The 24,551-nt window shown below is 38.0% G+C and overlaps 1 protein-coding gene across 2 annotated transcripts; it reads left to right on the top strand.

The window, feature by feature from the left end:
* Positions 1–1,421: 1,421 nt before the first annotated feature.
* Positions 1,422–22,021, top strand: CDC16 (cell division cycle 16). Of its 2 annotated transcripts, XM_059839621.1 has the most exons (18): positions 1,422–1,547; positions 4,345–4,399; positions 5,313–5,410; positions 5,895–5,933; positions 6,737–6,877; positions 8,257–8,416; positions 9,048–9,142; positions 9,769–9,902; positions 10,985–11,064; positions 12,628–12,677; positions 13,353–13,426; positions 15,347–15,472; positions 16,233–16,385; positions 17,001–17,064; positions 17,514–17,575; positions 19,681–19,816; positions 20,370–20,460; positions 21,562–22,021. In XM_059839621.1, the coding sequence occupies exons 1-18, from the start codon at positions 1,500–1,502 to the stop codon at positions 21,825–21,827; spliced, it is 1,872 nt and encodes a 623-aa protein (XP_059695604.1). In that variant the 5' UTR covers positions 1,422–1,499; the 3' UTR covers positions 21,828–22,021. The 2 variants fall into 2 exon arrangements, with proteins under 2 accessions (XP_059695604.1, XP_059695605.1); XM_059839622.1 differs by lacking the exon at positions 4,345–4,399 and having other exon boundaries at positions 1,427–1,547.
* Positions 22,022–24,551: the final 2,530 nt, after the last annotated feature.

Genomic DNA, 24,551 nt, shown 5'->3' with positions numbered 1-24,551 from the left:
ATGGTAGTACTCATTACAAGCCACAAGTTTCTGAGCACAGTAGGTACAACAGCTTGATTGCATCCTGCCATGGAAGGTATTTGCACACCCAGAAGTAGTCTTTAGGGAAGATGAATGTGATAGTAACCCTCACTAGGTATGACTGTTGGATGCAAAGAAACCACTATCACATGGATTAGTTTCTTCATTATGTGATCTAATGGAAAGTTGAACAAGGATTTTGCTTTCCCCAGGATGTTGGTTACCAAAATATGAAAAAGTAGCAATCCTGCAAATGCAGTTGAGTTAAAAACAAACAAACAAACAAACAAATACAAACCCAGAATAAATTTATGCTTTACAGCAGGCACAAATATCCTTCTGCAGCACACACACTCAATGGCACCAGAGAAGAATTTGCTCCCAAAATGTTACACAGTGTAATGTAAAAAGCTGACCTAACTAATAACGGGAGGAAATCACTAAAATCAAACAGTTTTACATCAAAGTGCAGCTACTGCAAATAATTTAGGAGAGGGCACATGGATCCATTTTCCTCAGACTGTTTTCTTGTGACCAGCTGCCACCTTTGTGGCCTTCTCCACACTGTAACCCTGACACAAGTCTTCCTTCCCCATGGAAGAAAAGGCAGGTGATTCTTCCTCCTGTCCCATGCATACCTGCTCCAAGAAGTATTGGCCAACACCCAAATTACTTTAAATTAGACATTTTAAGGGTTCACATTACTTGGGTCTCAGCAGTGAAAGCTGACATGTTTCAGCAGTGTGCTAGTGGATGATTCAGCACCAAAACTTCCTGGGAGATGCAGGACTCATAGAAAACCCCCCGACACGCCATCCACCATCCCTGCAAAGTCCTGAGGGAGCATTTTCACCACAAGTTTGCAGCAGCCGAAGGGGGGTCTCAGGGCAGCAGATCTCAGTAGGAGCCCTGGCAGAGACCTCATGGAACCGCAGAGTATGCTGAGCTGGAAGGGACCCACAAGGATCATGGAGCCCAACCCCGGGCCCGGCACGTCCCCAAGAGACACACCCTGTGCCTGAGAGCGCTGTCCAAAAGCTTCTGGAGCTCTGTCAGGCTTGGTGCTGAGATCACTTCCCTGGGGAGCTGTTCCAGTGCGCAGCCATCCTCTGGGTGAAGAACCTTCTCCTGATATCCAACCTAAACCTTCCCTGACTCAGCTCCAGGCCATACCCTCGGGCCACATTCCACGGACGATCTTTCACTTCGAAACTGTGAAGAAGCCCGTCACCACAAATTTCTCTCTCTCCCCAGTAGGGACTGTAGAGAAAAGTCCCAGGACATTTTTATTTAGGGGCGTGTGGAGGCAGTGGGGGGATGTCCCGGGCGGCCTCAGCGTTCCCGGAACGCCGCGCTCGGGGCGCTGTTTCCGGGAGGGAGGGAGAGAAGGCGGGGGGCGGGTTTGGGCGCTGCACCGGCGGGCGGCCCGCGGTCCGTCGGCGGCTCCGGCACCCAGGGCGGCGCGGGAGGGAGAGACGATGAACCTGGAGCGGCTCAGGAAGCGAGTGCGCCACTACATCGACCAGGTGAGCGCCCAGCGGGGGCTGCTGGGGAAGGGGCGTCAGGGCCACGGGTTTTTCTCGAGGAAAAACCGCGCTCGGCGTGGCTCACCGCAGAGAGGGAGGCCGGGTGGGGCGGGGAGCGGTGCCGGCCTCTGCACCGGCGGAGAGTGCGTGAATTTGTAATTGTGCCCCGTTCTCCCTGGAAGGGGAAGGAGCGGCGGTCACACAGGGGTGCGGCCGGCCTGAAGAGCTGCCTGTGGGTCTCCAGCGGGAGCCGGGGCCTCCCGGTGGGTTTTCCTGGTTTCTCCCTCGTGTGGAGAAGGAGGAGGGGAGCCGCCGTAGGGCCGCTGTGTAGCGAAGGCATATTTGCAGGATCCCGCCCTCCCGGGTTGTGCAAGCTGGGCCGTACCTAAGGCAGGGGGAAATGGCCTCTATCGCACCAGGGCAGGCTCAGGTTGGACCTCAGAAAAAAAAAAATCTGTTCGCTGAAATGGTGATTAGGCATTGGAGCCGACTTCCCAGGGCAGTGGTGGAGTCACCCTTCTTGCAAGTGGACATGGCTCTTGGTGGTATGGTTTAGTGACTATGGTGGGTTCTGGCAAAGCTCGGACTTGGTTATCTTGGATGTCTTTTCCAGCCTTAATGATTCTATGATCGTTACAAGGGGGAATGGATTCAAACTAAGAGGAGTTAGGTTTAGATTAGATATTAGGAAGAAATTCCTTAATGTGAGGGTGGAACTTGAAACAGGATGCCCAAAGAGGCTGTGGATGCCCCATCCTTGGAAGTGTCCAAGGCCTGGTTGGATGAGACTTTGAGGAGCCTGGTGTAGTGGAAGGTGTATCTGCCCCTGGCAGGTTAGAACTAGACAATCTTTAAGGTCTCTTCTGACCCAGACCATTCTGTGATTCCCTACCTGGTGATTAAGCTGCCCATCACACTCCTGCAGTGCTGCAGATGGCTCGTAGGAGGGCAGGGTTGTTTTCATTTGTTGATGGATTCAGCAATTATGTTGCTGCAGGGCAAAAAAGAAATAAAAAAGACACATGAGGAAAAATGCATGAATAAATTAGGCTAAATGTAGCATCAAACTGTTCTGCTCTTCTTCCACTTCAGACTTGGTGCAGGCATCACTACTGAGAAAAGCACACCCCTTAAATCAGCAAAGGCATTTCTCTGTGTGGCCAGCAAGTCTGACTGAAAGGCTGATTAGGTACCTAAGTTAATTTGGTGGGTTTGATTGGTTTAGTTTGCCATTGTCATTTGTGTTAAACTGTTTCACCAAGCTGTTTTGCCATACAGCTGTATAGACAGCTGTGCACTTCTGAGGAAGGGGCATTGGGGGAACATGAAGTTGCTTTTTGTGTAATATGTAATGTGTCATCCTATAGTTCTGTAAAAGTGCTCAACAGAAGTTATGCAGTGCCTTGTAGGCCTGGATTATACCTTTCTTTTGTGGTGTTGAGGTAATAATTTAAATCTCTTTTCTTGTAGACAGCTATTAAATATGTGTGGGACTGCTTTGTGGGTTTTTGTGGGGGTTTTTTCCCCCTTAGAAGTGCAGATTGAAACCAAAATTCTCTTGACAATGTAGGAACAGATGATAGAAGAGACCACTTAGGTAGTGTAGTGCTTTTAAGAGGACTGGGATACCATCAGTGTGTGCAAGTCAGAGCAGACTGCCAGACCAAAATCACAAACCAGTCTCTGAGGTTCTGACCAAACTCCACAACTGCAATGGTGCAGGAGGGGAGAGAAGCCATCAAGGCTTGCTTAGTCTTCAGAGAGCCACAGAGTGGTTTGGGTTTAAAGGGACCATAAAGACCATCTAGTTCCAGCCCCCTGCCAGGGGCAGGGACACCTTCCACTGGAACAGGCTGCTTAGAGCCTCATCCAGCCTGGCCTTGAACACCTCCAGTAATGGAACATCCACACTTTATCTGAGCAACCTGTTCCTGTGCCTCACCACCCTCACAGCAAAGAACTTGTTCCTAACATCTAAACCTACTCTCTTTTTCAGTTTTAATCCATTCCCCCTTGTCCTCTTGCCACAAGCTCTTATAAAGTCTTACAAATCCTTGCAATGGCAGGGTATTTAGGTGTCCAGCATATCCTGGAATCATATTAGGCTTCATTGCATGGACTGGGATAAAAAGGAAAAGCAAGAATGCCCAGTGATCTTCTCAGGAGATAACCCCAGCCAGTTCTGTGAGATTTTTGCCTGGCACCCCAAATCTGGTGGCAGCTTTATCTGGGTCAGTGGGATGTATCTGCAAATTCTGCTTCTGTCTGATCTCTGGTTGCCACCACTCCTACCTACTTCACTCACTTCTGCCAAACTGGAGACTCAAGAGTGAAAATGTGTATCCAAGCATAAGGGGAAATGCACGCAGGCACTATGGATTTATGTGAAGTTTAAGCATCTTGACTGGAGAATTAACATTTCTTGATCAGAGCTGGTGCTGCTGAAGTTACCTGAAGTAATTTTGATGCCCTTTTTTATATATAGTATTGTCTTTTTTCTAAAATGTAGCATTTTTTTAACTGGAGATGCAGATTCTTGCTACTTTTCCAGTGATGGCAATTCAACTAATGACCTATTGCCAAACTTAGAGATCACATAACTTTTGGTCAGAGATACCTGCAGTATTGCCCCTTTTGAACTATTTTTTGAAGTTACAAAGATCTGAAATGTGAATCACCATTCATTAGATACTACATGCACAAGATATTAGATCTGACTGATGTACAGTGTATTTCAAAATTATTCAGAAAAGCCATCCACAAAGGAATGCTAATTATTTCTATCATGCTTTTACAGCAACAGTATCAAAGTGCCCTGTTTTGGGCTGACAAAGTAGCTTCACTCTCTCATGGTAAGTGGTCAGTTTTTACATTGTATTTTATTAACTTCTTTCTGATAGTGTTATATTTTGGAGGGGGTTTTAGTGCAGTATGGCCAAATATTGACGTTTTGAGTTTGGTTTAAGTGCATTTTTGTGATCTTTGGAATGCCATTTTCCTAAATAGAGCAGAGCTCATCTTCCTTGACTTTTGAACTTTGTGTTAAAATTCATGTTTGAATAAACCTTAAGGTTTGCTTTCCTTAAGAAACAAAAATACAAGAGCAACAAGAGATGATGGTGGTTTCCCCCAGGACTCAGGGTTGCCCTGGGCGACAAGTACAAAGTGTGTTTGAGAGTGAGTCAGTGCTGCCCATGGCCACTGGCACTTGGGCTTCTGAAAGTGATTCCAGGGACTTAATCCCACAAAGGCTTTGGTTACCAGTGAGGTAGGAGTGTACTAAGCTGTGCTTCTGAAATTGCAACTCCAAGCTATGGAAGTCTAGTTCCTTCACTGTTGTTAGGCTCCTACTGATCTTTTTATTGAGAGAGACATATATGGATTTGTTTTTTTCTGCCCTATGTCCAAGAGCAGGGTAACCTGCAACTGCTGCTTTTTTAATCTGTATCATTGTGGTCTCCTTCTCATGACACACCTTTATTGTGACATTCTTTGTATTCACTGTCCAGTGCACTATCTGAGGTCTTTAAAGTTAAAATCTGATTATCTTTTCATTTTAATCTCTCACTGATAGATACTTTAAGTAAGTACTTAAAGTATACTGTAAGTACTTTATACATATTTATAAATAAAATTTTGTAACTCAGTTGGATGCTAGAGTATGGGGAAGATACTTCTCTAGTGAAGCAAAAGTGAATATTCTGTATCAAAATGCTTGAAGCTATATTGTAAAGCAGTGGTTTAAAATTTGTTCTTTTACTTTAGAGGAACCACAGGATATCTACTGGCTGGCCCAATGTCTTTACCTAACAGCTCAGTATCACAGAGCAGCACACGCCCTTCGATCACGGAAGCTGGATAAGGTAAGTCATTTTAGTCAAAGACAGGCTACTGTTACCCCTCTTTTAAGGCTCTGCTGCTAACCACAGCGACTTCTTCACCATCACAGTAAGAAAAGTAATTAAGAAAGCTGCATTATTTAGTTTATAAGGCCCTGTGTTAAATCAGTCAGGTTTATAGCATTGTCCCCAGAGAGGGTCACAGAAAAGAGGAGAGGTCTGAGGATGTAACTGCAGCAGGTATGGAAAGGTGGATTGTCACTTCACATGTAGTTGTTTCAATTTTCCTTCTGCTCTGATGACAAGTGGTAAGTACAAGAGTCAAGTAAGTATCCCTTGAGAATTTAGTAGTAGAGAAAGTGTTACAGGCTTGGTCAGGAAGGACTTTGGGTGCTGAAAGCGGTGAAGGAGCCATAATACTGAAAAAGGAGAGAGCCAAAGGGACTCAGGCAGTGTAAGCAAACACTTTCTCTCTTTATAACTCATGTGTATGAAACTTTTCTTTCAGTTGTATGAGGCATGTCGCTACCTTGCAGCTAGATGTCACGTGAGTACACTTTTTAACCCCTACTGGAAACAAGCTAAACTAAATAAAAGACACATCTTGGGAAGATTAGGTACCTGACAGGCAGTGTAGATATGTATGCTCATTGGAACAACAGGTTTAAATTTTCTGACAGTTTATTTCATTCTTTAATTTTCAGTTGGGTCACTGGAGTATCCATTGTGGCACAAATTGGAAGAAATCCAACTGACCTTTTTCCCAGGAAATACTCCTCTAATATTTTGTGGGAAAAGAATGTGGACCATTTTTGTCTCATGTCTTCATGCTTACATTTTTATTTGGTTGGTTGTAATCTGACCAGAGGAGATGTGATTTATGGTGGTATAACTATAGTTAGCAGCTTTGTACTTCTGTATAAGATCTCATACATAAAAGGTAAAATGCAGTGCTTTCAGAGACACAACTGAATCAGTTGGTAGATTAAATAGACAGAAATTTGAAATAGAATAATGTGCTGCTTATAGAATAAGATGATGGTATTTTATTAAAACCTGCGTTAACTATTTTTAGAACCATACCTGTTTCTCTGACTGCGTAATCCTGAATAATATATTTTTCTGTACATGCTTTATTTTATAATTTTTGCATATTATAGATGACCAGTAAAAGAGCTAACTGCAATTATAAAATGTCAAATGGCCAAATAAGAAAATGCATGCATGAAAAACCTGCTGATAAACACTAGTTGTTATAACCTATGCCTTTGAAACATGGTGCTGTGTTTATTGGTGCTTTATGTACAAATTCTTCAAAACCTTGTTTTTTACATGCACATGTTTGGTTAGTATGCTGCAAAAGAGCATCAACAGGCCTTGGATATTCTTGATATGGAGGAGCCAATCAACAAAAGACTTTTTGAAAAGTACTTGAAGGATGAAAGTGGATTGAAAGATTCTACCACAGACTGGGAGATGTCACAGTCCTCAGTAAGTAACATTATTTTAAAAAATATTTTTGTAGGAAAAAACCTGTGAAGTCAGAAAGTGGTTTCACAGCTGTATGAATCTGATAGTGCATTAAAGCTTTCTTTTTCAGATAACATAATTTTCAGAAATGCTGAATTGTTCTTCTTTCAGTCACACATTGTGTGTTAGCTTGCCTGGATGAAAATAACTCAGTATGCGAAAATAAACAGTGCTTTTCAACAACTTCTTATAAATTATTTGCAGATGCTTTGCAGGAACTTCATGATCTAGTATTGGTTTTTACAGTCTTTAGCTCTTCCTTGATCATGTGTCCTAACATTGCTTTCAATTGGGCTGCAGGTTTTGAGACAACAAAGCAAGTTTTTTTTCTCGTCCATTTATTTTTAATGAAATACTTCATAATCACTCAAGTGTTGTTCTCAGTGGGATGTTCTTTGATCACATTTGTGAAAATTATGTGAGGTGAAGGTGAAATTTTTTAAGCTCAGTGAAAATTCTGTGTAGATACACAGTTTAAAGAGATTGGTATGGTGTGTAGGCCGAAGAGTCTGTGAAGAGTTATTAGTTTCAGAGATACAAATTAAAATTTATTAGCTGAAATTACAGTGTAGGTGATTGACAGATGGCATTTTCCCTGTAAGACTGAAGTAGCAAAGTGGGTTACATTGCTGATGTGAACTGATTTTGACTGCTGGTATATGGGATTAAAGGACTGTTTAGTCTGATAGAGGTGGGTAATGTGTTAAACTTTCTCTTTTGCTGACACTTTTGTGGCCTTCTGACTGTACTGAATGCCCATCAGGGGAGTTTGGAAAGAACATGTTAGTCAATAAACATTGTAGCACAGCTGGTAATTATGGGCTTTCACTGTTTTCTTTTGTGTAATATCTATGTTTTGGATTGAAAACAAAGATATGTTTTTCTGTTCAGAACATTCGAGTCCATTGATTTGGCCTTTTTCATCTCTACTGTGATCATTCTTGTCTTATATGAAATATGTGGTTTAATGGTCAGCAAAGAAGTGTATTGCCTTTGGAAGGGACAATTTCTCCATGTTGAATATGAAGGGAATTTAGTACAATTAAGTTACAACTCAGTATCAGAGAGCTGGATGCCAGAATTAGAAAAGATAAACTCTGTCCTCCTGTTGTTTATTTCGAGCATCTGTTTGTTTGGCAGTAGGTAACCTGACAGAGAATTCTTTGGATTTTTCTTTGAGATAGTAGAGACAACTTTTAATTTAAAAACAGCACTAGAAAACCAGGTTCTATCATACATGAAATACTTTCTACTTTCCAGGGAGCACATTTGATTTGTGCTGAAAACTAAATTGCAAACAATGATTCAGTCTTTGACCTCCAGTCCTGCTTTTCCACCAGATCAAGAGTTCTATATGCCTTTTACGAGGGAAGATCTATGATGCTTTGGACAATAGAACCCTGGCAACTTACAGCTACAAAGAGGCCTTGAAGCTGGATGTTTACTGCTTTGAAGCATTTGATCTTTTAACGTCACACCATATGCTGACAGCACAAGAAGGTCTGGAGAGAAGTATTTCTCAAATACAAGTAAAATTTACCCGCTTTCTCAAGATGTGTTTTCCTAGATAAAAATTAAGGCAGTACATCAAGTAACAGACTCCAAAATGTTAGGAACAGAAAATGTATTAAATGAGTGAAAATTATAATTTAAGCAAATTTGCATTTGAACTTTTGTTTTTTAGTCCTGCAGTGCTAAGAGTTGAAAGAAACACAGTAACCCAGCTGTCCTGCTTGTTAGCTCCTGAAGTTCTTCTGCTCTGCCCAGCCCAAAGTTTTGTCCTGTGTTCTTGATTTCACAGGCTTTGAACCAATGAAACCCTCCTGGGGTTTGCTTAGGCATTAGTTAATAGAGCATTCTAAGTGATGACATTTGACATATGGAGTAAACAAAAATAATGGTGTGTTATTTCATCTTTATTACATTTTATTTTAAAGTATAGAAGGAATAACTAATCAATCCTTAATTTCCAAAATTAGTACCAGTATCTGTTTCAGTGTATCTGTGCTGTTATAGTCCTTGCAGCTGGGATGACCATCATAAAATCCTTTGTATCTTTAAGTTCTTGAAATGTTGGATCGTGCTGTTTCTTCTGCAATATGACCATTTCAATGTTTTTTAACTCATATAGAAAAAGAACTCCTTGAATCTCTACCTCTTAATAGACAATGTACGGAAGAAGAGCAGGAATTGCTTCACTTTTTATTTGAGAATAAATTGAAAAAGGTAAGTCCCAAAAATATGGAGAATTCATTGAAAGTCTTGACTTTGGGTGTAAATTTTCTTGGATCCCATTTATTTGGAACATGGAAATAAATATGGACTTTGTAATTTTAAAAATTTTGGATGCAGTACATCTCACTTTATGCAATAGTGTAACAGTTTTCTCTTAATTGTTTTCAGCTGTGGTAACAACTTGAAATTCTGATTTATGTTTTTGAAAATTTATTTATTGAGAAACTTCTGGGTGGGGAAAAGGAATGTTAATAATGTAGACAAAACATCAGTTACCTGAAAATATTAGGCTATAAGAACATCATTCCAGACTATTTTTATCCAAAGATAAGGTGATAAAGAGCACTAAAAATATATATTGCTCAGTTTTAATTTCTGCAGCATACATGAAACATATTGACTGTGGCAAGCATCTTTTGTGTTCTAAATGAGCTTTTAAGTACATTTTAAAGAAGCATTTTACCAAATACAGGTTTTATGGACTTTCAGATTAAAAATGAAAATTTTAAGAACTTTAAAGCTTCTTAAATATTCTTTTAGGACTGAAAATATTAATACTTATACCATCTGATTTTAGTTTAATTTTTGTTTCAAATGTTGTTTCTTTTGTCTTTCAGTATAATAAACCCAGTGAAACACTGATTCCTGAATCAGTAGATGGTCTTCAGGAAAACCTGGATGTGGTAGTATCCCTAGCAGAAAGGCATTATTACAACTGTGACTTCAAAATGTGTTATAAGCTTACTTCAGTGTAAGTGTGCAAAGCAACTTTCAGGTTTTTTTCTCATATGGTAGAGTATAATAATTATTCCTGGACTTACAGGAAATATTGTTGTTCAATGGGTAAATGCACATAACAATTTCATGTGTATTGCAATATCCAAGTCATGTGTTATATATGTCTCAGGTATTTAAAATGTGTACTTTGTGTCTGTCAAGACATGGTATTTTTAAAATACATATTAGAAGTATCCAAGGTAAAACTTGGCTTAATCAGTAATACTACTGGCATTTATTGTAATGTATGGTAATGGTTCAGCACTGTGCTGAACTTCCCTTCATCCATCCTCTTCCTTTTTCTGGTGCCTTCAATTTCTGTGCTCTCTGCTTACTTCTTGTTTGATCTTCAGAATGAACTGGTTTGAATCAGTTGGTTAGTTAGAAGTTTGATTTCTCTGGCCAATTAGCAGTTACAATGTTATTGACAGTGATCAAAAGATATTATTAATTTAAAAGCCAGCACGTTATTTCTAATTTTGATGGCCGAGTATCATGTATCTGTTGTTACGGGCGTGCGCTGCTGCTGGGGTCAGAGGGGTCAGAACACTGCCATGGTTTGCTTCTCAGCTGCTGTAGGTCTGCACTCATGGATGTGTTTCTGAATGCCACGGGAAACAAAATTTTACAGCTGAGCTAAATGTGACTCTGAAGGCATACTGCCTGGTGTTAACTTCAGGAAGTTGAGGACTGTTTTTTGAAAGCTGCTGTCAAATGTATGGAAACGATGAACAGAAATGTTGTTATTTTGCTGTCTGCTGGTTAAATTCGAAGTGACCTGCAAAACAAAAGAGCATTTTATTCTGATTTTCTAATTGTATATTCAGCTTGAAAGAATTTTCTGTTATCCTCTTTTGTTAAGCTAAATTAACTGTTGTATTTCTGGTCTGAAGAGAGCCTTTATTATGCTGTCAATAGCTGTCCTTTAATCACAAGTAGTTTTCTAATGCCTAAAGTGGTAACTAACTGGAACATTACATGCTATACAAGCAGTTTGCTTTTACATATTAAAGTTTTCGAAATGTGCATTACAGTTTTTTAAATTTTTTTTTTTAGAGTGATGGAAAAAGACCCCTTCCATGCAAATTGTTTACCTGTACATATAGGGACACTTGTGGAGCTTAACAAAGCAAATGGTAAGGAACACAGCACTTAATACACCTCAACAGAAGGCTGTAAAGCCCCAATTTTAATAAAGAATTAAAGATGCCATGAGACCCCCTTATATACCATATGAAAAATTTAATCCATTTTTCTTCCTCTTGAAACCTGCCGTTTCAAGAAAAGAGTGGTAACTGGTAAAGAAGGGAATTTCAGAGCTGACAGCAGGATTGAGGGTTAGGGGGAAGTAGATGTGCAAAGAGTTCATGGTCATGAGTGTAGCTGTCTTTTAACCACTGGACTGCGTAGCCAGGAGGCACGTGAGCTACACTGCCTCATCCCTGTCATTGTGATTTCTGTTTCCAGGTGATCTTTGTACAGTATCTGGCTGCACTTTTTCTGCTCAACAATAAAATATAATAAATTGAACTAGAAAGTAATCTTCAGCAATTGAGTATGCTTAGGTGGACATGATTATTCTGTGATAGAAGAAATTCTAGACTCTCCTTGCCTTTGCTCTTGTGGAGGCCTCTCTAGTTCAAACCAATTAATAATCATGCAACTTTCATTGGAATTACAGTAATAGCTTACTTGCAGCTGGGGTGGCTTTTTCTCATTCCAGAATGCATATAAAACAAGTGAGTAGCTTGAATATCTTTAAAATCAATTGGAAAATAGAATAAGGAGCTCATATGCTGTGCAGTCTCTCGGGATGCATTATATATATACAAATAGGTCATTAGGTGTGCTGGAACTTCTTGGGGATTAGTGAATGTTATTTTACCTTTAAGTACATCTGAAAATGGGGCCACTACTTTGATTTTTCTTCTAAATCTGCCTTGAGAAGCATTATGTACAGAAGTTAATGTTTTGTAAGCCAGTTGTAATATTATTTTTTTTCTGGGCTGAGATACAAAGTGCTCCAGGACAATCTCATTGGTTTAAGAGCACTGTGCTCTGGAAAAATAGAAACTTTATGTGCCCTGATGCAATTTCCTTTGAAATTGCATAGGCAATAGAATTGTTATCCTGTAGCTGATTACTGCTGCTATTAGAAAATCTGTAGTAAGTTATTCCAGTAACTAGAATTATAATTTTTACTAAAAAAGTAATCACTTGGAATTATTCCAAATAATATAATAATTTATTTGCTTTTGTCCTATTTTCAGCATATTAATGCACAAGACTCTACTTTGAAATGGATCTAGCCAGTATGTTATACCTTTTAGATGTAGGAAGTTGAATAGTATTTTACCTTGACAAGGTACATTCAAGTGGAATACTACTGGCATTTATTGTAATGTATGGTAATGACCTAAGTTGTTGTAGAATTCTTAAAGGGTGGGAAGTAGAGCTGCTTATTTGTGTCTTGAGAAGACTTATGGGTTGTTTTGGTTGGGTTTTCTTTAGCTAATTGCAAAACTGAATCTATTTTGAGGCAATTTGAAGCATTACAACTGAAAGAAAACATTTTGTTCACTTGTAGATTAATAATGTTAAATGTTCTGTATATTTTGGATGGAAAGCTTAAAGACTTCAAACATCTAAGTGCTTTAGTATGTTTTAATTTTCATTTCTTGTTTCTTCCCACTATGTAGAACTTTTCTATCTTTCTCACAAACTGGTGGACTTGTACCCAAATAATCCTGTAAGTTGTTCTAAGTTTTTGTTGTCAGATAGTTTCTTTTTTTAGGTGAAAGCACATAAAAGTTGTAATGTATTAGTGTCAGCTACAGAATTCAAAATCTGTTTCTGGATGAAGTTTGTAGAAATGGTTCACTCCTTTTATGTTCTCTACATTGTAATTCCTTTATGCCAAGGTTCTTTTTATAAAATTAGGTACCTGTAAAATGTATTCAGTGCCAGTTATTTACTTTGATTAATAATTTAAAACAAATGCTACAGTAATAAATGTCTACATGTTTCTGAGCAACCTTTTCCAGTGTTTGATCACCTTCACAGTAAAAATTGCTTTTCATTGACTTGATCTTAATTTCCTGTGTTGCAACTTGTACCCATTGCTTCCCATCCTATCACTGCACCCTTGAAAAGAATCTGGCTCTGTCTTGTATTCCCTACCATTAAATAATTGAAGACAGCAGTAAGCTTCCCACTTAGCTCTCTTCATGAGACTGAGTAAGCCCCAGTTAGAAAGGCCAGCAGTTCCAGCTTGTCTGTAATACCAAATAATTTGAAGAACTGACTGTGATTTCAGTGGAAATGTTCCTAACTTCTCTAATTACTATGTCTTCCTCTCTTTTGATGCTTCACTATGTGAAGTGTGATGTATCTAATAATATTCTATTTTGATTTTATTGTGTAGGTGTCATGGTTTGCAGTAGGATGCTATTATCTTATGGTTGGCCACAAAAATGAACATGCTAGAAGATATCTCAGGTAATTTTTTTCTGTTTTTCTTAGTGAATCTGTTGCTCACTTGCTAAGTAAACATTTAATGTTCGTGATTGTTTGTAAGCTCATAAAGAGAAGCCTCAATAAATTGGTTACTATTTAAATGCTTTCATTGCCACCCTTTTTTTGGTGTATCAGTTTAGACCTCATCTGTAGAGATACTTTAAAAATGAGGAAGACTTATGTGGTGTCTCTCTAGGCAGTCACCTTCTTGTTCTGGGCAGATGTAGTCCCTGCAGTCGCTCATGCTGCTGAGCTAATTACAGCTGGTGATCAGGCCTCAGTTCTCAGTTGAGAGACACTCAGGCATTCTCCCAGGTTCAGGTTTCATATCTGAAATGAAAGAATTATATGGAAAATTCTGACATTTGGCTGTCCAGTTCTTTCTGTGCACAAGCTACAGTGGGCTTTTTAGGTTTGGTCAACGCTATTTCCTGTAGGTGTTCTATATGTGTAATGAATGACAGCATTGGGGATCAGGACCTTGCTGTGAAGTAGGGCATTTGCTATGGTGCTGTAAGCTCAAACTGAGAAGGCATAAATCAGCCTGTAAGACTAATTTTTCCTGAGACCTTTACAGACAATATATGTAAAGATGGGTTAGTCATTTATAATTTTTAAATGCCTGATTATTATGAGTAAAATATTTCAATTCCTTACAAATAGCACTGTGAAATTCTTCAAGTAGCTGTCCTGAGCGATATATTTGGTTTTGGTGCTGAAATAAAAAACATCTTTAAATGTACAAGCATCTCTAGACAGCAAGAAAGTATCTGTGGATGTGTTGAAGAGAAAAACAAACCAAGAAACAGCCAACATCAAAATTCAGAGTAGTTCTGGCAAAAGGGAAAAGAGGTCTGCTGAAAGTGAAATAGTAACAAGGTGCTTAACTATCTTGGAGAAGCATGATAGTGTAAAGCTAAGAAGGTGAGGGACAACTGTGGGCTACACAGAGGTTTTCAGAAAAGAAACTTGAAGACAGTCAAATATCCACGTCTTTCATTGCTGTCATGAGTGACAAGATACAAATGTTTGAATATCTAAAGTTTTGTCTCAGAAGACAGAGAGCAAACCATTCTCTAGGATCTGTCATGAGAAATAATGAGTTTAACTGTGACAGACAAAATTTAGATTATATGTTAGGAAAAAAGCAAGTTGTTAAGGATAGTTAAGCAATATGATAGAATACTTATGGAACATGTTTTACATTCATGTCAGAAGATTTTAAGAAAACACTGGGCACACTTGTTATGCGCTGTTTAGTTATGAATGCCCTTGCCTTCAAATTCAGAAAGTAATCTACAGACCTTTCTAATGTTCCTGTCAAGTCCACCTTTCTGTGAAGTCTCCGGGTTGATGTCTTGATGCTCAGGTTGCAGTTTTCAGCTCAAGACTTGAGTGACATTTTGTACACTTCCCTGATGCATGGCCTGTGATGTGACAAATGCTCATCTTCTTCAAAGCTAGCACAATTAGATGGCAAAATTTCAACCTAGATGCTCATTTGGTATATTCATATCCTGCTTCTTAAACTTGGGTTTGATAGAATATATTTATTTCAAAATGTATAGCTAGGATTTTGCAATGAGTTTTGAGTCACTACTAATGTTTCCTGTATTTTATTCAATTCTCATACTATATAATTGTTTATGTTCAGTAATATCAAATAATTCCTCCTGTCTGTGAACAGTAGCAGAAATAATAAAATCAATTCACAAGATTGTGTGATACTTCTAAGTGCGAAATAGTTTGAACTTTTAAAATGAGCTTTGTTTACCACTGGTCATTACAATTATCTTAGTAGATACCTAACCATGTGGCATAGCATTGCTATCTGAGTAGTCATCTGAAGCAGATGAAATATAATTTCAGATGTGTTTGCTTGTGACTTGCTCTTGTTTCTAGCAAAGCCACTACACTGGAGCGAACCTATGGCCCTGCATGGATAGCATATGGACATTCATTCGCAGTGGAGAGTGAGCATGACCAAGCAATGGCTGCGTACTTCACAGCTGCACAGCTCATGAAAGGGTCTGTACAAACATCATATTTGGGAAGATTCAGATGAATCCAGAAGTAGTGTAGAATATTGACTTACATCCCTTTAAACAGTAGCAATGCATTTGCAACAATTATGTGGTAGAGAACAAGGGAGGAAAAAATCCCCAATAATTTAACCATCTACTTTTAACTGCATTATTTGCAATTATTGTTTTGATTTTTTTAAGTTCTAAAGTCTAGTTTTATATATAGGTAATCTAAGTTCTACCTGAACATCTTCTGAAATTTGTTCTGAAATCTTCTGAAATCATGGTTGTCATACCAGCTTATCAGTTGCTGTGTAGTAATAGTTTGAATGGCTCTTTCATGCTGTGAGAGGTGGTTGTAAAATGAGTCATTAACTAATTGTGTCATATCGCATATAAAACTGTTGTATTTGATTGTGGTTACTGGGAAATGTAATTATTTTATCAATTACTTCCTCCATATTCTATTTGTAAATTAAATGTATGAATGAAATTAGGGGAAAAAACCATCAGAACTAGACTTAAGTGCTGAGAAAATACATGTGATTGCAGAGCAGGTTACAATTACCTATTGGAATTCATTCTCTTGTTAAACAGAGATGTAAAGTCTTTTAAAGTTCCCCTCAGGTTAGTAGCCCATTTAAATCAGCTTTTACTTGGATGTACATAAACATATGCAAACAGTTGGCATGTCTTTATAGTTTGTGACTCCATTCTTGACAACCACACAGAAACAAACATGCACTTTGTTTTATGATTTTTAGGTGTCATTTGCCTATGCTCTATATTGGACTGGAATATGGTTTGACCAACAACTCCAAGTTGGCTGAACGGTTTTTCAGCCAAGCTTTAAGCATTGCACCTGAAGATCCTTTTGTTATGCATGAAGTTGGAGTGGTAGCATTTCAAAATGGAGAGTAAGCTTGCAAAATGTGATCAAATACTGTCTTAAACATGGATTATTCTTAATTGTAATGTGCCAATATATCTAAATTATCTAAAGCACTTACATTGAACTATAGTGTCTTTTGGTCATAGTTTAGATGGTGTTCACCTTAAATCCTTGCTTTCTGCATTGTTCTTCCTTGTGTAAGATTGACCAAGAACAGAATTTAATACTCAAGGAACATCCAGAGATTGATGCTATCCTCTACGTGCCTGTCATTGTGTAGTTAAATGCCTGAAAAGGCATCTATCTGCACACATACTATAAAATCTTGTACAGCAATACATTTTGTCAGCTCAGGAGGTTCCAAATTTATTCTCGGAGGGGAAAAACCCTGACCTGTATAAGAATTGTTTAGACAATATTTTTAGTTTGATTCTGATTTTTTTTTCGTTTTGTCTTGTTAGCTCTTAGGACTACAATGCAAAATATATAGCCAAATGTAAATTACAGGGTTTTATATCTAATTTCACTCATATCATGAAATAATGTCATAGAAATCTTTCTTGAATGCAGTTTTCTTATGCTGCTGATGAAAACTCTTCACTAATTTACTTTTCTTTCTCCCCACCCCTTCAATCCTTAGCTGGAAAACTGCAGAAAAGTGGTTCCTTGATGCACTGGAGAAAATCAAAGCTATTGGAAATGAGGTATTTATTCTAGTAACATGCAAGATCATAAATTTGTAAAACTCCAGCAAATTCTGTAATAGCTTGTGACAAAACATGTTTTGCTTACTTTAAAAGTAATACAGTATAAATTTTATTTTGAAACTGTGCCTTCAGTGCTCCTAGGCTGAGACGTGACTTTTTCTAGTTAAGTAGAAAACAAGTTTTATTTGGTTTGCATTAAGTTTTAATAGCACTGACCCTTTAAAGAAATATTAGTAGCTTTAGGGAATGTAAAAAATAGAAAAATTAGTTGTTGAATAAATGTTTTCAGCTTGTGTGTTTGGTAAGAGTTTAAAATGCTTGTGGTATTTTTCTTGTTCACAAACAAAATTCCCTATTCATTTGTATGTTTTGGTATTGTAAAATAGTCAAAATTTAGTTACAGTCTAGGAAGCTGCAGTTATTTGAATTGTTGCATTATTTTGCAGGTAACAGTTGATAAGTGGGAGCCTTTATTGAACAACTTAGGACATGTCTGCAGAAAACTCAAGTAAGCAGAGAGTACTGGAGCTCCATTTCTCTATAATGCTACACAAATGTGTTTTCTCTTTCCTTTATATCAAGATTGTGTACCACATGAGAGCAGTGTAGAATTGCCCTGTAAGAACAAGATTCTCTAAATCAGCTTGTAAACATAACTACCTTAATCAACCCTTATATCCTGTTTATTACACAAAACTTAAAGTACTTTATGTAAAAGCCTTTCTTTAACTATTGATTCTTATTAGGGAATTAGTTGTAGACTTTTTGATGCTTCTATGGGTGTGAATTTTAACCCTCCACTGTCCCAGTCCTCACATACTGAGATATGTCCACTGATTATTATATAAATATATAATTAACATAAAGGTAGGTTTATGCCAATTAATTGCTTGGATTAGCACTTACGTTTTCTTTACAGAAGTAAAATATTCAGTGGCATTATAACACAGCAAGGGAGTCTTACTTTATGTTTTTTTAGAACAAAACTTTAATATTTCATTTCGTTTCCATTCAATGAATAGAAAAAGTGCAAAGCATATACATACAAGCGTTAACAGTTTTAATAGAGACATTTTCTCATTAATTACCTTAATCTGACTTTAACCAGTCCTTTCTTTTGCTCAATCAATGCAATTTTTTAACATTTTTTTTAGTGCTTTTAATTGCTCAATTGGTGTACACTGTAATTTTTGTTTCAAAGCTACTAATGAGAATGTGATTATGGTAGATGAAAGCTGTACTTCTGCTTTGGCTTTGGTAGTAATTGCTTTGTGCTTTAATTGCCAATTAGTCTTCATTTTCATTATGAAATAAGGACGTATAACAGTTACTCCTTGTGCCAAGATCAAACAAAAGGCACTGCTTCTGAAATCTGTTCATGAGTATAATTGCAGGATTTTTTCAAATACTTGTTTTTTTTATAATTACTTTTGTCTTTTTAAAATTTCTACCGTAGTTTAACTAACTGCTTACATCATGCTTTGTACAGCTTCTAATATTTGCTCAGGTTCAGAAATCAAAGCTAAAATATTTTTGCATTCTTGTAAACCATCTTCCAAGAAAATCAAGTTGAGAATTTAGGCAGCTGTACATATGCTTTGACATCTTAAAAAACTCTGCAATAACTCATTTAGTAGTGTCTGTAATACATAATACAGCTATTATGAAAATCTTATTGGATATATGTCTACTCACTAGTATTATGTGATTGAAATTTGAAAGCAGCATATTAAAATACCGTGGCAGTCAATTGGATGTGTAAATACTATGAGTGAAAATGAAATTGAAATCATGTGAAAGGTTTGTGCAGCCAGCAAATAGTTGCATAATTTTTCTGCCTCAGTTGTTACATGATGCCCTCTAACAACTTCATGTGTTGCTCATTGCATAATTTCATTATCACTTTAGATATTAAAATTTCTTATAAACAGGTGATATCTATCTTTATTTTTAACAATATAGAACTAGGATGTCAAATGTGACAATTTAATTTTTCAGAGTAATGCTGTAGTGTACATTTAATCCTTGTTTTATAAAATAACAAATGCAATAATCAGTGTAATTAATAGACAGTTTTCAAAGACAGGTTGGTATTTGATAGATATCATGGATATGTGTAAACCGCCTTTTCTGATAGAGCGTGTCGCAAAATGATGAAGGTACCAGTGTATGCAGCACTCAAGGGTTGTGAGATTTCTGCCCAGAGAGCTTTTCTCAGTTTGAATCATGTGTGATTTAGTCTCATACTGCTCCTTCTCTCCCTTAGGAAGGCAAATGAATGCTACAGAAAGAAAGCCAGCGCTACTATGAGCAGCATTAAACATCTAAAGCAATTCACCATATCAAACAGCTAAGATCTCCAAATGGGACCTAGCTGTAGGCAGCTGTTTTCCTACATAAGGAGAACAATCATTTTTCAATTACACTGAGGAAGAAAATTATCGATATCCATGAGCCTTTTGTACATTCTATTATGTTCAGAGTGCAAAGCAATAATTTTCAAGTTCTGGCACAACTGTGTTCCGTTTTGCTGAGGAAAATACCCACAGGGTCCTGTAAAAGCACTTTCACCATGAAGCTTACTAACAGATCTCCTGTACTTACCCCTAACAGGAAGTATGAAGAAGCTCTGGAATACCATCGCCAGGCTCTGGTGTTAATCCCTCAGAATGCTTCTACTTACTCTGCCATTGGCTACATACACAGCCTCATGGGCAATTTTGAAAGCGCCATTGACTATTTCCACACGGTACGTAACTGCCTTCAGCTGAAGGGCTGGCCACAGATTCTGTTATTTACTGTTTCACTCTGGTTTGGGTTTGGAGCAAAGAACCAGCATTTTTTTCAGCCTCCAAATGAGTGTTTATTTTATAGTCTTAATTTATTTTTTTCTTAAATCTTCTATATTTTATTGGTTAGGTAAAAAATGGCCTCTTTGGCAAACTTTGAATTGCAATTTACATTTTATGTCCCTAAGCTTCTCATTCACCTGAAATAATTTTAAATACTTCCAACTTAAAAATTTTACAGTAAGTAAATAGCAGCGTATGTTGTAGCTCATATGTGAATGATTTCCTGTCCATATATATGTTCTTTTCTGGTTTTGGTTTTGTGCTTTCCTTGCTTACTACTTCAGCCAGTTCATATGATGGTGTTATTTTGGTTGTGCAATGTTTTGCTTTTACAGTGAAGACTATGCTCAGCATCATGGCACAACAAACCAACAAACTGAACCATTGCAGACTTACGATGTAAATGTTTTTATTTGATGCTAAATACTTTTTACTGGTTTTTTTCAATAGGCCCTTGGTCTCAGGCGGGATGACACATTTTCGGTCACAATGCTCGGCCACTGCATAGAAATGTACATTGGTGATTCTGAAGCCTATATTGGTAAGTCTCTAACTTATGTGTCTATTGAAGTCATTGAGTCCTTTGAGAGGAGTGTTTTGTCAAGGACTCCTTACCGCTGCCTAATTAACTCACAAAGTAGAGGAAGTCTTTCTCTGGGCTTTTTTGGTTGGTTTTTTAGTGGCTAAGTGAGCCAGAACTTAGCAGCAATTGCAGATGACCACTGGTTTTTGTGAGCAGCATGACAGTACCCTAACCAGCATAAAGAAAGGAAATATTTTGTCATTAAAGGTGTCAGTGGTTTCTTTTATAGAAAATATTCATTTGTGGCATCCTAGATTGCAAAGGGAATGGGGGAAAAATTTAACAGAAGTATGGAGTTAGGAAATCAGAGCACTAATGCTAATGTTGTTGTAGAGCAAAGTATTTTCAATTGTCAAAACTTGTCTCTGTGGAGACAGGGTAGGTTCTTCTGACTACAAAAATACAGATTTATATATGGTAAAAAAAAGTGCTTCATAACAGTAATACATTATATTGCCATGGGTTTAAATTTTCTATGACGGATTTCCCCTGAAAAAAAAACTTAGATATTTTTTAATAGATTTCTGCTTCATTGAACTTAGTGATTTATCTGTGGTGAACACAAGGTGATGTCTTGTCAAGCACGTTAAGAAGGCTGAAGCCTTTAAAGTAAAAGCCATCTGTGTGCTCTAGTGCTTTTTCTGCAGATTTTTCACACAATTGAAACAGATGTTTTTTCTCAATATTGTCTTGCTCCATATGTAGTCATTTAACACATCTGGAAGAACCATGCAGCCATGTGATATGCATTAATGCAAACCAAGCTGTGTGTAACTTAAACAAGAAAAAAGCCCCTTGGAGAATTGGGAAGGGAATTGGCAATTACTTCTCAAAACACACTTTTGAAACTGAATTGTGCTTTTTGTATTGTGCTTTTTGAAGAAGGAGGCTGCTGGATTTTTTCAGAGCAACTCATTCAGCTTCAGTCATTAAGCAGCAGCAGCTCCTTGATGGTCTGAAAGCAGAGAATTATAGTAGTTTCTGAATGATAGTTTCTTTGAGATTACATTTTTGGGAGTATTCATTTGAAATAAACTACTGGTTTGTCTGTTTTCCTAGGAACGGAGATCAAAGACAAATTAAGATGTTATGACTTTGATGTACACACAGTGAAGACGTTAAAGAACATAATTTCACCTCCCTGGGATTTCAGAGAATTCGACATAGAAAGACAAACTCTGGATGAAAGTGGCATAGTAACATTAGAGACATCAAATCAAAGGAAAAGTACAGATACCAGTCGCCCATTGGAAGAAACATTTGAGATTGAAATGAATGAAAGTGATATGATGTTAGAAACATCAATGTCAGACCATAGTACGTGACCATAAATACTGGGAGAGAGTTCATTTTGTCTAAGTGTACTATGTTTGTTTTAGCATTTTTGTTATGGTGTTGTACTTTCATGAATTTGCTATTTTTTTATATGAATTCAAACTATTATGTACTTAACACCGGGAGTTTTATAGTTCCTACTTTATAAATATTCCTTTCCTGATAGCACTCTTATGAATCCCCATCTGAATCAAGAAGACCTCATTGCATTGATGTAGGCCATAAACATAGTTTGAATCCACAATATTGGCTATTTTGCACAAGCCTGTGCGTTACTGAAGATGAATTCAAGTTTTAGACACAACTGCACTTTGGAATTCAAGGGCATCAAGGAAGAGCTTGGGGAGGAGTCTGTATTTTATCAGCAATTGCAGATTGCTCTCACTGTGGAAATCTGTTGGGTCCAGGTGATCCCATTGCTTTCCTATGAGGACCAGCACAGTAGTGTAGAGAAGTCTGGTTCTGTCCCAGTGACAATGCAAATTGTGTTGTGGCTCCACAAAGGGAATGGGTGATGCCCAAATTTCCCTTCCATATCTTAGAAAATATAGATTGGACTTTGCATTGAGTGCAGAATTCAATACCAATCCCATATATTCTTAACCATGAGAAAATAAGGTGAACAAAAATGTTTTTCTTCCTAGTTCTAAAACAATTCACCAAAAGTTACACATTCTCCTGAAAAACATAATATGAGCCATGAGTCTTAAGTGAAAAAGTATCCAAGCAGAGTGTAGGAAAAAATAATAATTTAGGAGATACATATATCTCCTGGGCAGAGTCAGGTCTTCCTTCTTCAGTGTGACTGGCAAAAGAAGTTCATGCAAAGGCCTTTATTTTCACTCAGAACCTGGTAATTGGGGTGTGGTTCAGGTGACTTCTTTGATGTAAACTAGGGATTCTTCCTGAACATTCTGGAAGGATCTATAATGAGTGTGTCTCAACAGCTGCTCTGTTAGGCAGGTCTCTTCCTTTAAAGGATCTTTTGAAAGTTATTTTTACATCTGTGCTCCTGTATCCTGAATAATTGTAACCAAGACTATCTCATGGATAATATGACAGCAAAGGCTTGTTGCTGCCCACAGAAGGATATTACAAATAGATTCTCAAAGATTCTCAAGGAGTCAAACTCCTTTTTCTCAATATCTTTTTTTTTAATCCAGCATATCTCAGTCTAGTTTTCTAGTAAGACATCATGGCAATTTCTAAATGGAATGTGGCAAAATAATATTCTAGATAATCAGGCCTTTTGACTACTGTCAGACATGGATATAAATCTTGCATTGTTTTGTATTTCTCAATGGCAAAATGGTTTTAAATATTGAGAGAAGTTCATCTTTCTTCCTGCACTCCCCAGTTACAATCTGGCGCTGTGTCGGCTGTGATGGCAACATTGGTTTATGTTATTCCTGCCTGTAGGAATCTACTGTGCCACTTCCTCAGCTGTGGTAATACAAATCCTTATGTGGTTACATTGTGAATGAAATCAGGAAACTGGAACAGCATTTTAAAATATTTTTTAGATCTGATCAATTCTCAGGTTCAAGGAGAGGAATCCACTGCTGTGTTACTGGTTGTCAGTGGGGCAGAGTGGTTGGAGTGGGAGGAAACAGATGGAATAGTGAGAATGGGCATTGTTGTAACAGCAGCCTGTCATGACACTGTGCCTTGGCAGGTATCTGTTGGAGGTTTTCTGGCTGGCTATTGCTAACCTTTGTTTATTGGTATTAAAAATTGCCCAGAAAAAAATGCATGCAAAGTGTCCTAGATTGTGAAGGACTCTTCTGGATGTCAGAGGATTTCTTGATACAGCTTGGCTTGGCTCCAAGCCTCTTAAGCAGCTACAGTTGGGTTAGAGCTTGTGAGCTGGTTCATGATGTATTTCTCAGACAGGACTTCAGGGGAAGTTCTTCTCTCCTCATTAATCTTCTGTTCAATGTTTTGACCTGCTCTTGTTCTGTCCAAATCCCTGCTTTTGTACTGGCAGCACCTGCTTGCCCTGGTCTTCTGCACCTACCATCAGCTGTCCTGCACTTACTAGAGAGACCTTGGTGCCCTTCTGGGTTATTATGACATTCAACCTGTCTCTAGTTAAATTGAGTATTGTCCTTGTCCTCATGAGGACTTTGGTTATTAGTTCTGGCCTTACTTGACCTCAGATTCTTGATTCATGCTGCAAGCCGTTGTCATTGCCTGACCTGGCTTTGGCTGCTGAGTACAAGGGTCCAGGACTTCAGGTTGGGTGGCTGATACATATAACCCCAAAAGGGACCTTTTGACTCTGTCTCATGACTTCATCTTTCTCTTCCAAGGATTAGTTTTGTCCCAGAGTGGGGAGATCTGAATGCTGCCTTAAAAGTTTTCAGAACAGATATGAAAACCCACAAGATTTTTGTGCTGCAAATGGCTCCAACAGTTTCTTCGTAGGTACTGCTGCCTAAAAGATTTGTAAACAAATAACGTGTTAGCTCAGTTGATGAGAGCCTGGTGCTAATAATGCCAGTGTTGCAAACTTAAACCCTATGTGGGCCATTCACTTAAGAGTTGACTCAGTGGTCCTTGTGGGTGCCTTCCAACTCAGAACGTCCGTGATTTCAGTTTTTGCAGACACTACTTTTATTATTCCACATCAGATCATGTATTTCCTTCATGCTTCGGACAGCTATTTGAGGACTATCAGTGCAGCACGATCTGAAGATTTGCAATGACCCTGT

The sequence above is a fragment of the Haemorhous mexicanus genome, chromosome 2 (genome assembly GCF_027477595.1).
Source record: "Haemorhous mexicanus isolate bHaeMex1 chromosome 2, bHaeMex1.pri, whole genome shotgun sequence".
In the NCBI taxonomy this organism is placed as follows: Eukaryota; Metazoa; Chordata; class Aves; order Passeriformes; family Fringillidae; genus Haemorhous; species Haemorhous mexicanus.
This window is presented reverse-complemented; position numbering and strand designations above follow the sequence as displayed.

What these genes read in the sequence shown, in the direction of transcription:
- CDC16 (XM_059839621.1), top strand. Translation starts at nt 1,500, where the DNA reads ATGAACCTGGAGCGGCTCAGGAAGCGAGTGCGCCACTACATCGACCAG. An exon ending in CATGTCTGCAGAAAACTCAA is followed by an intron (nt 17,576 to 19,680) that starts GTAAGCAGAGAG and finishes TACCCCTAACAG; the next exon opens with GAAGTATGAAGAAGCTCTGG. An exon ending in TGATTCTGAAGCCTATATTG is followed by an intron (nt 20,461 to 21,561) that starts GTAAGTCTCTAA and finishes CTGTTTTCCTAG; the next exon opens with GAACGGAGATCAAAGACAAA.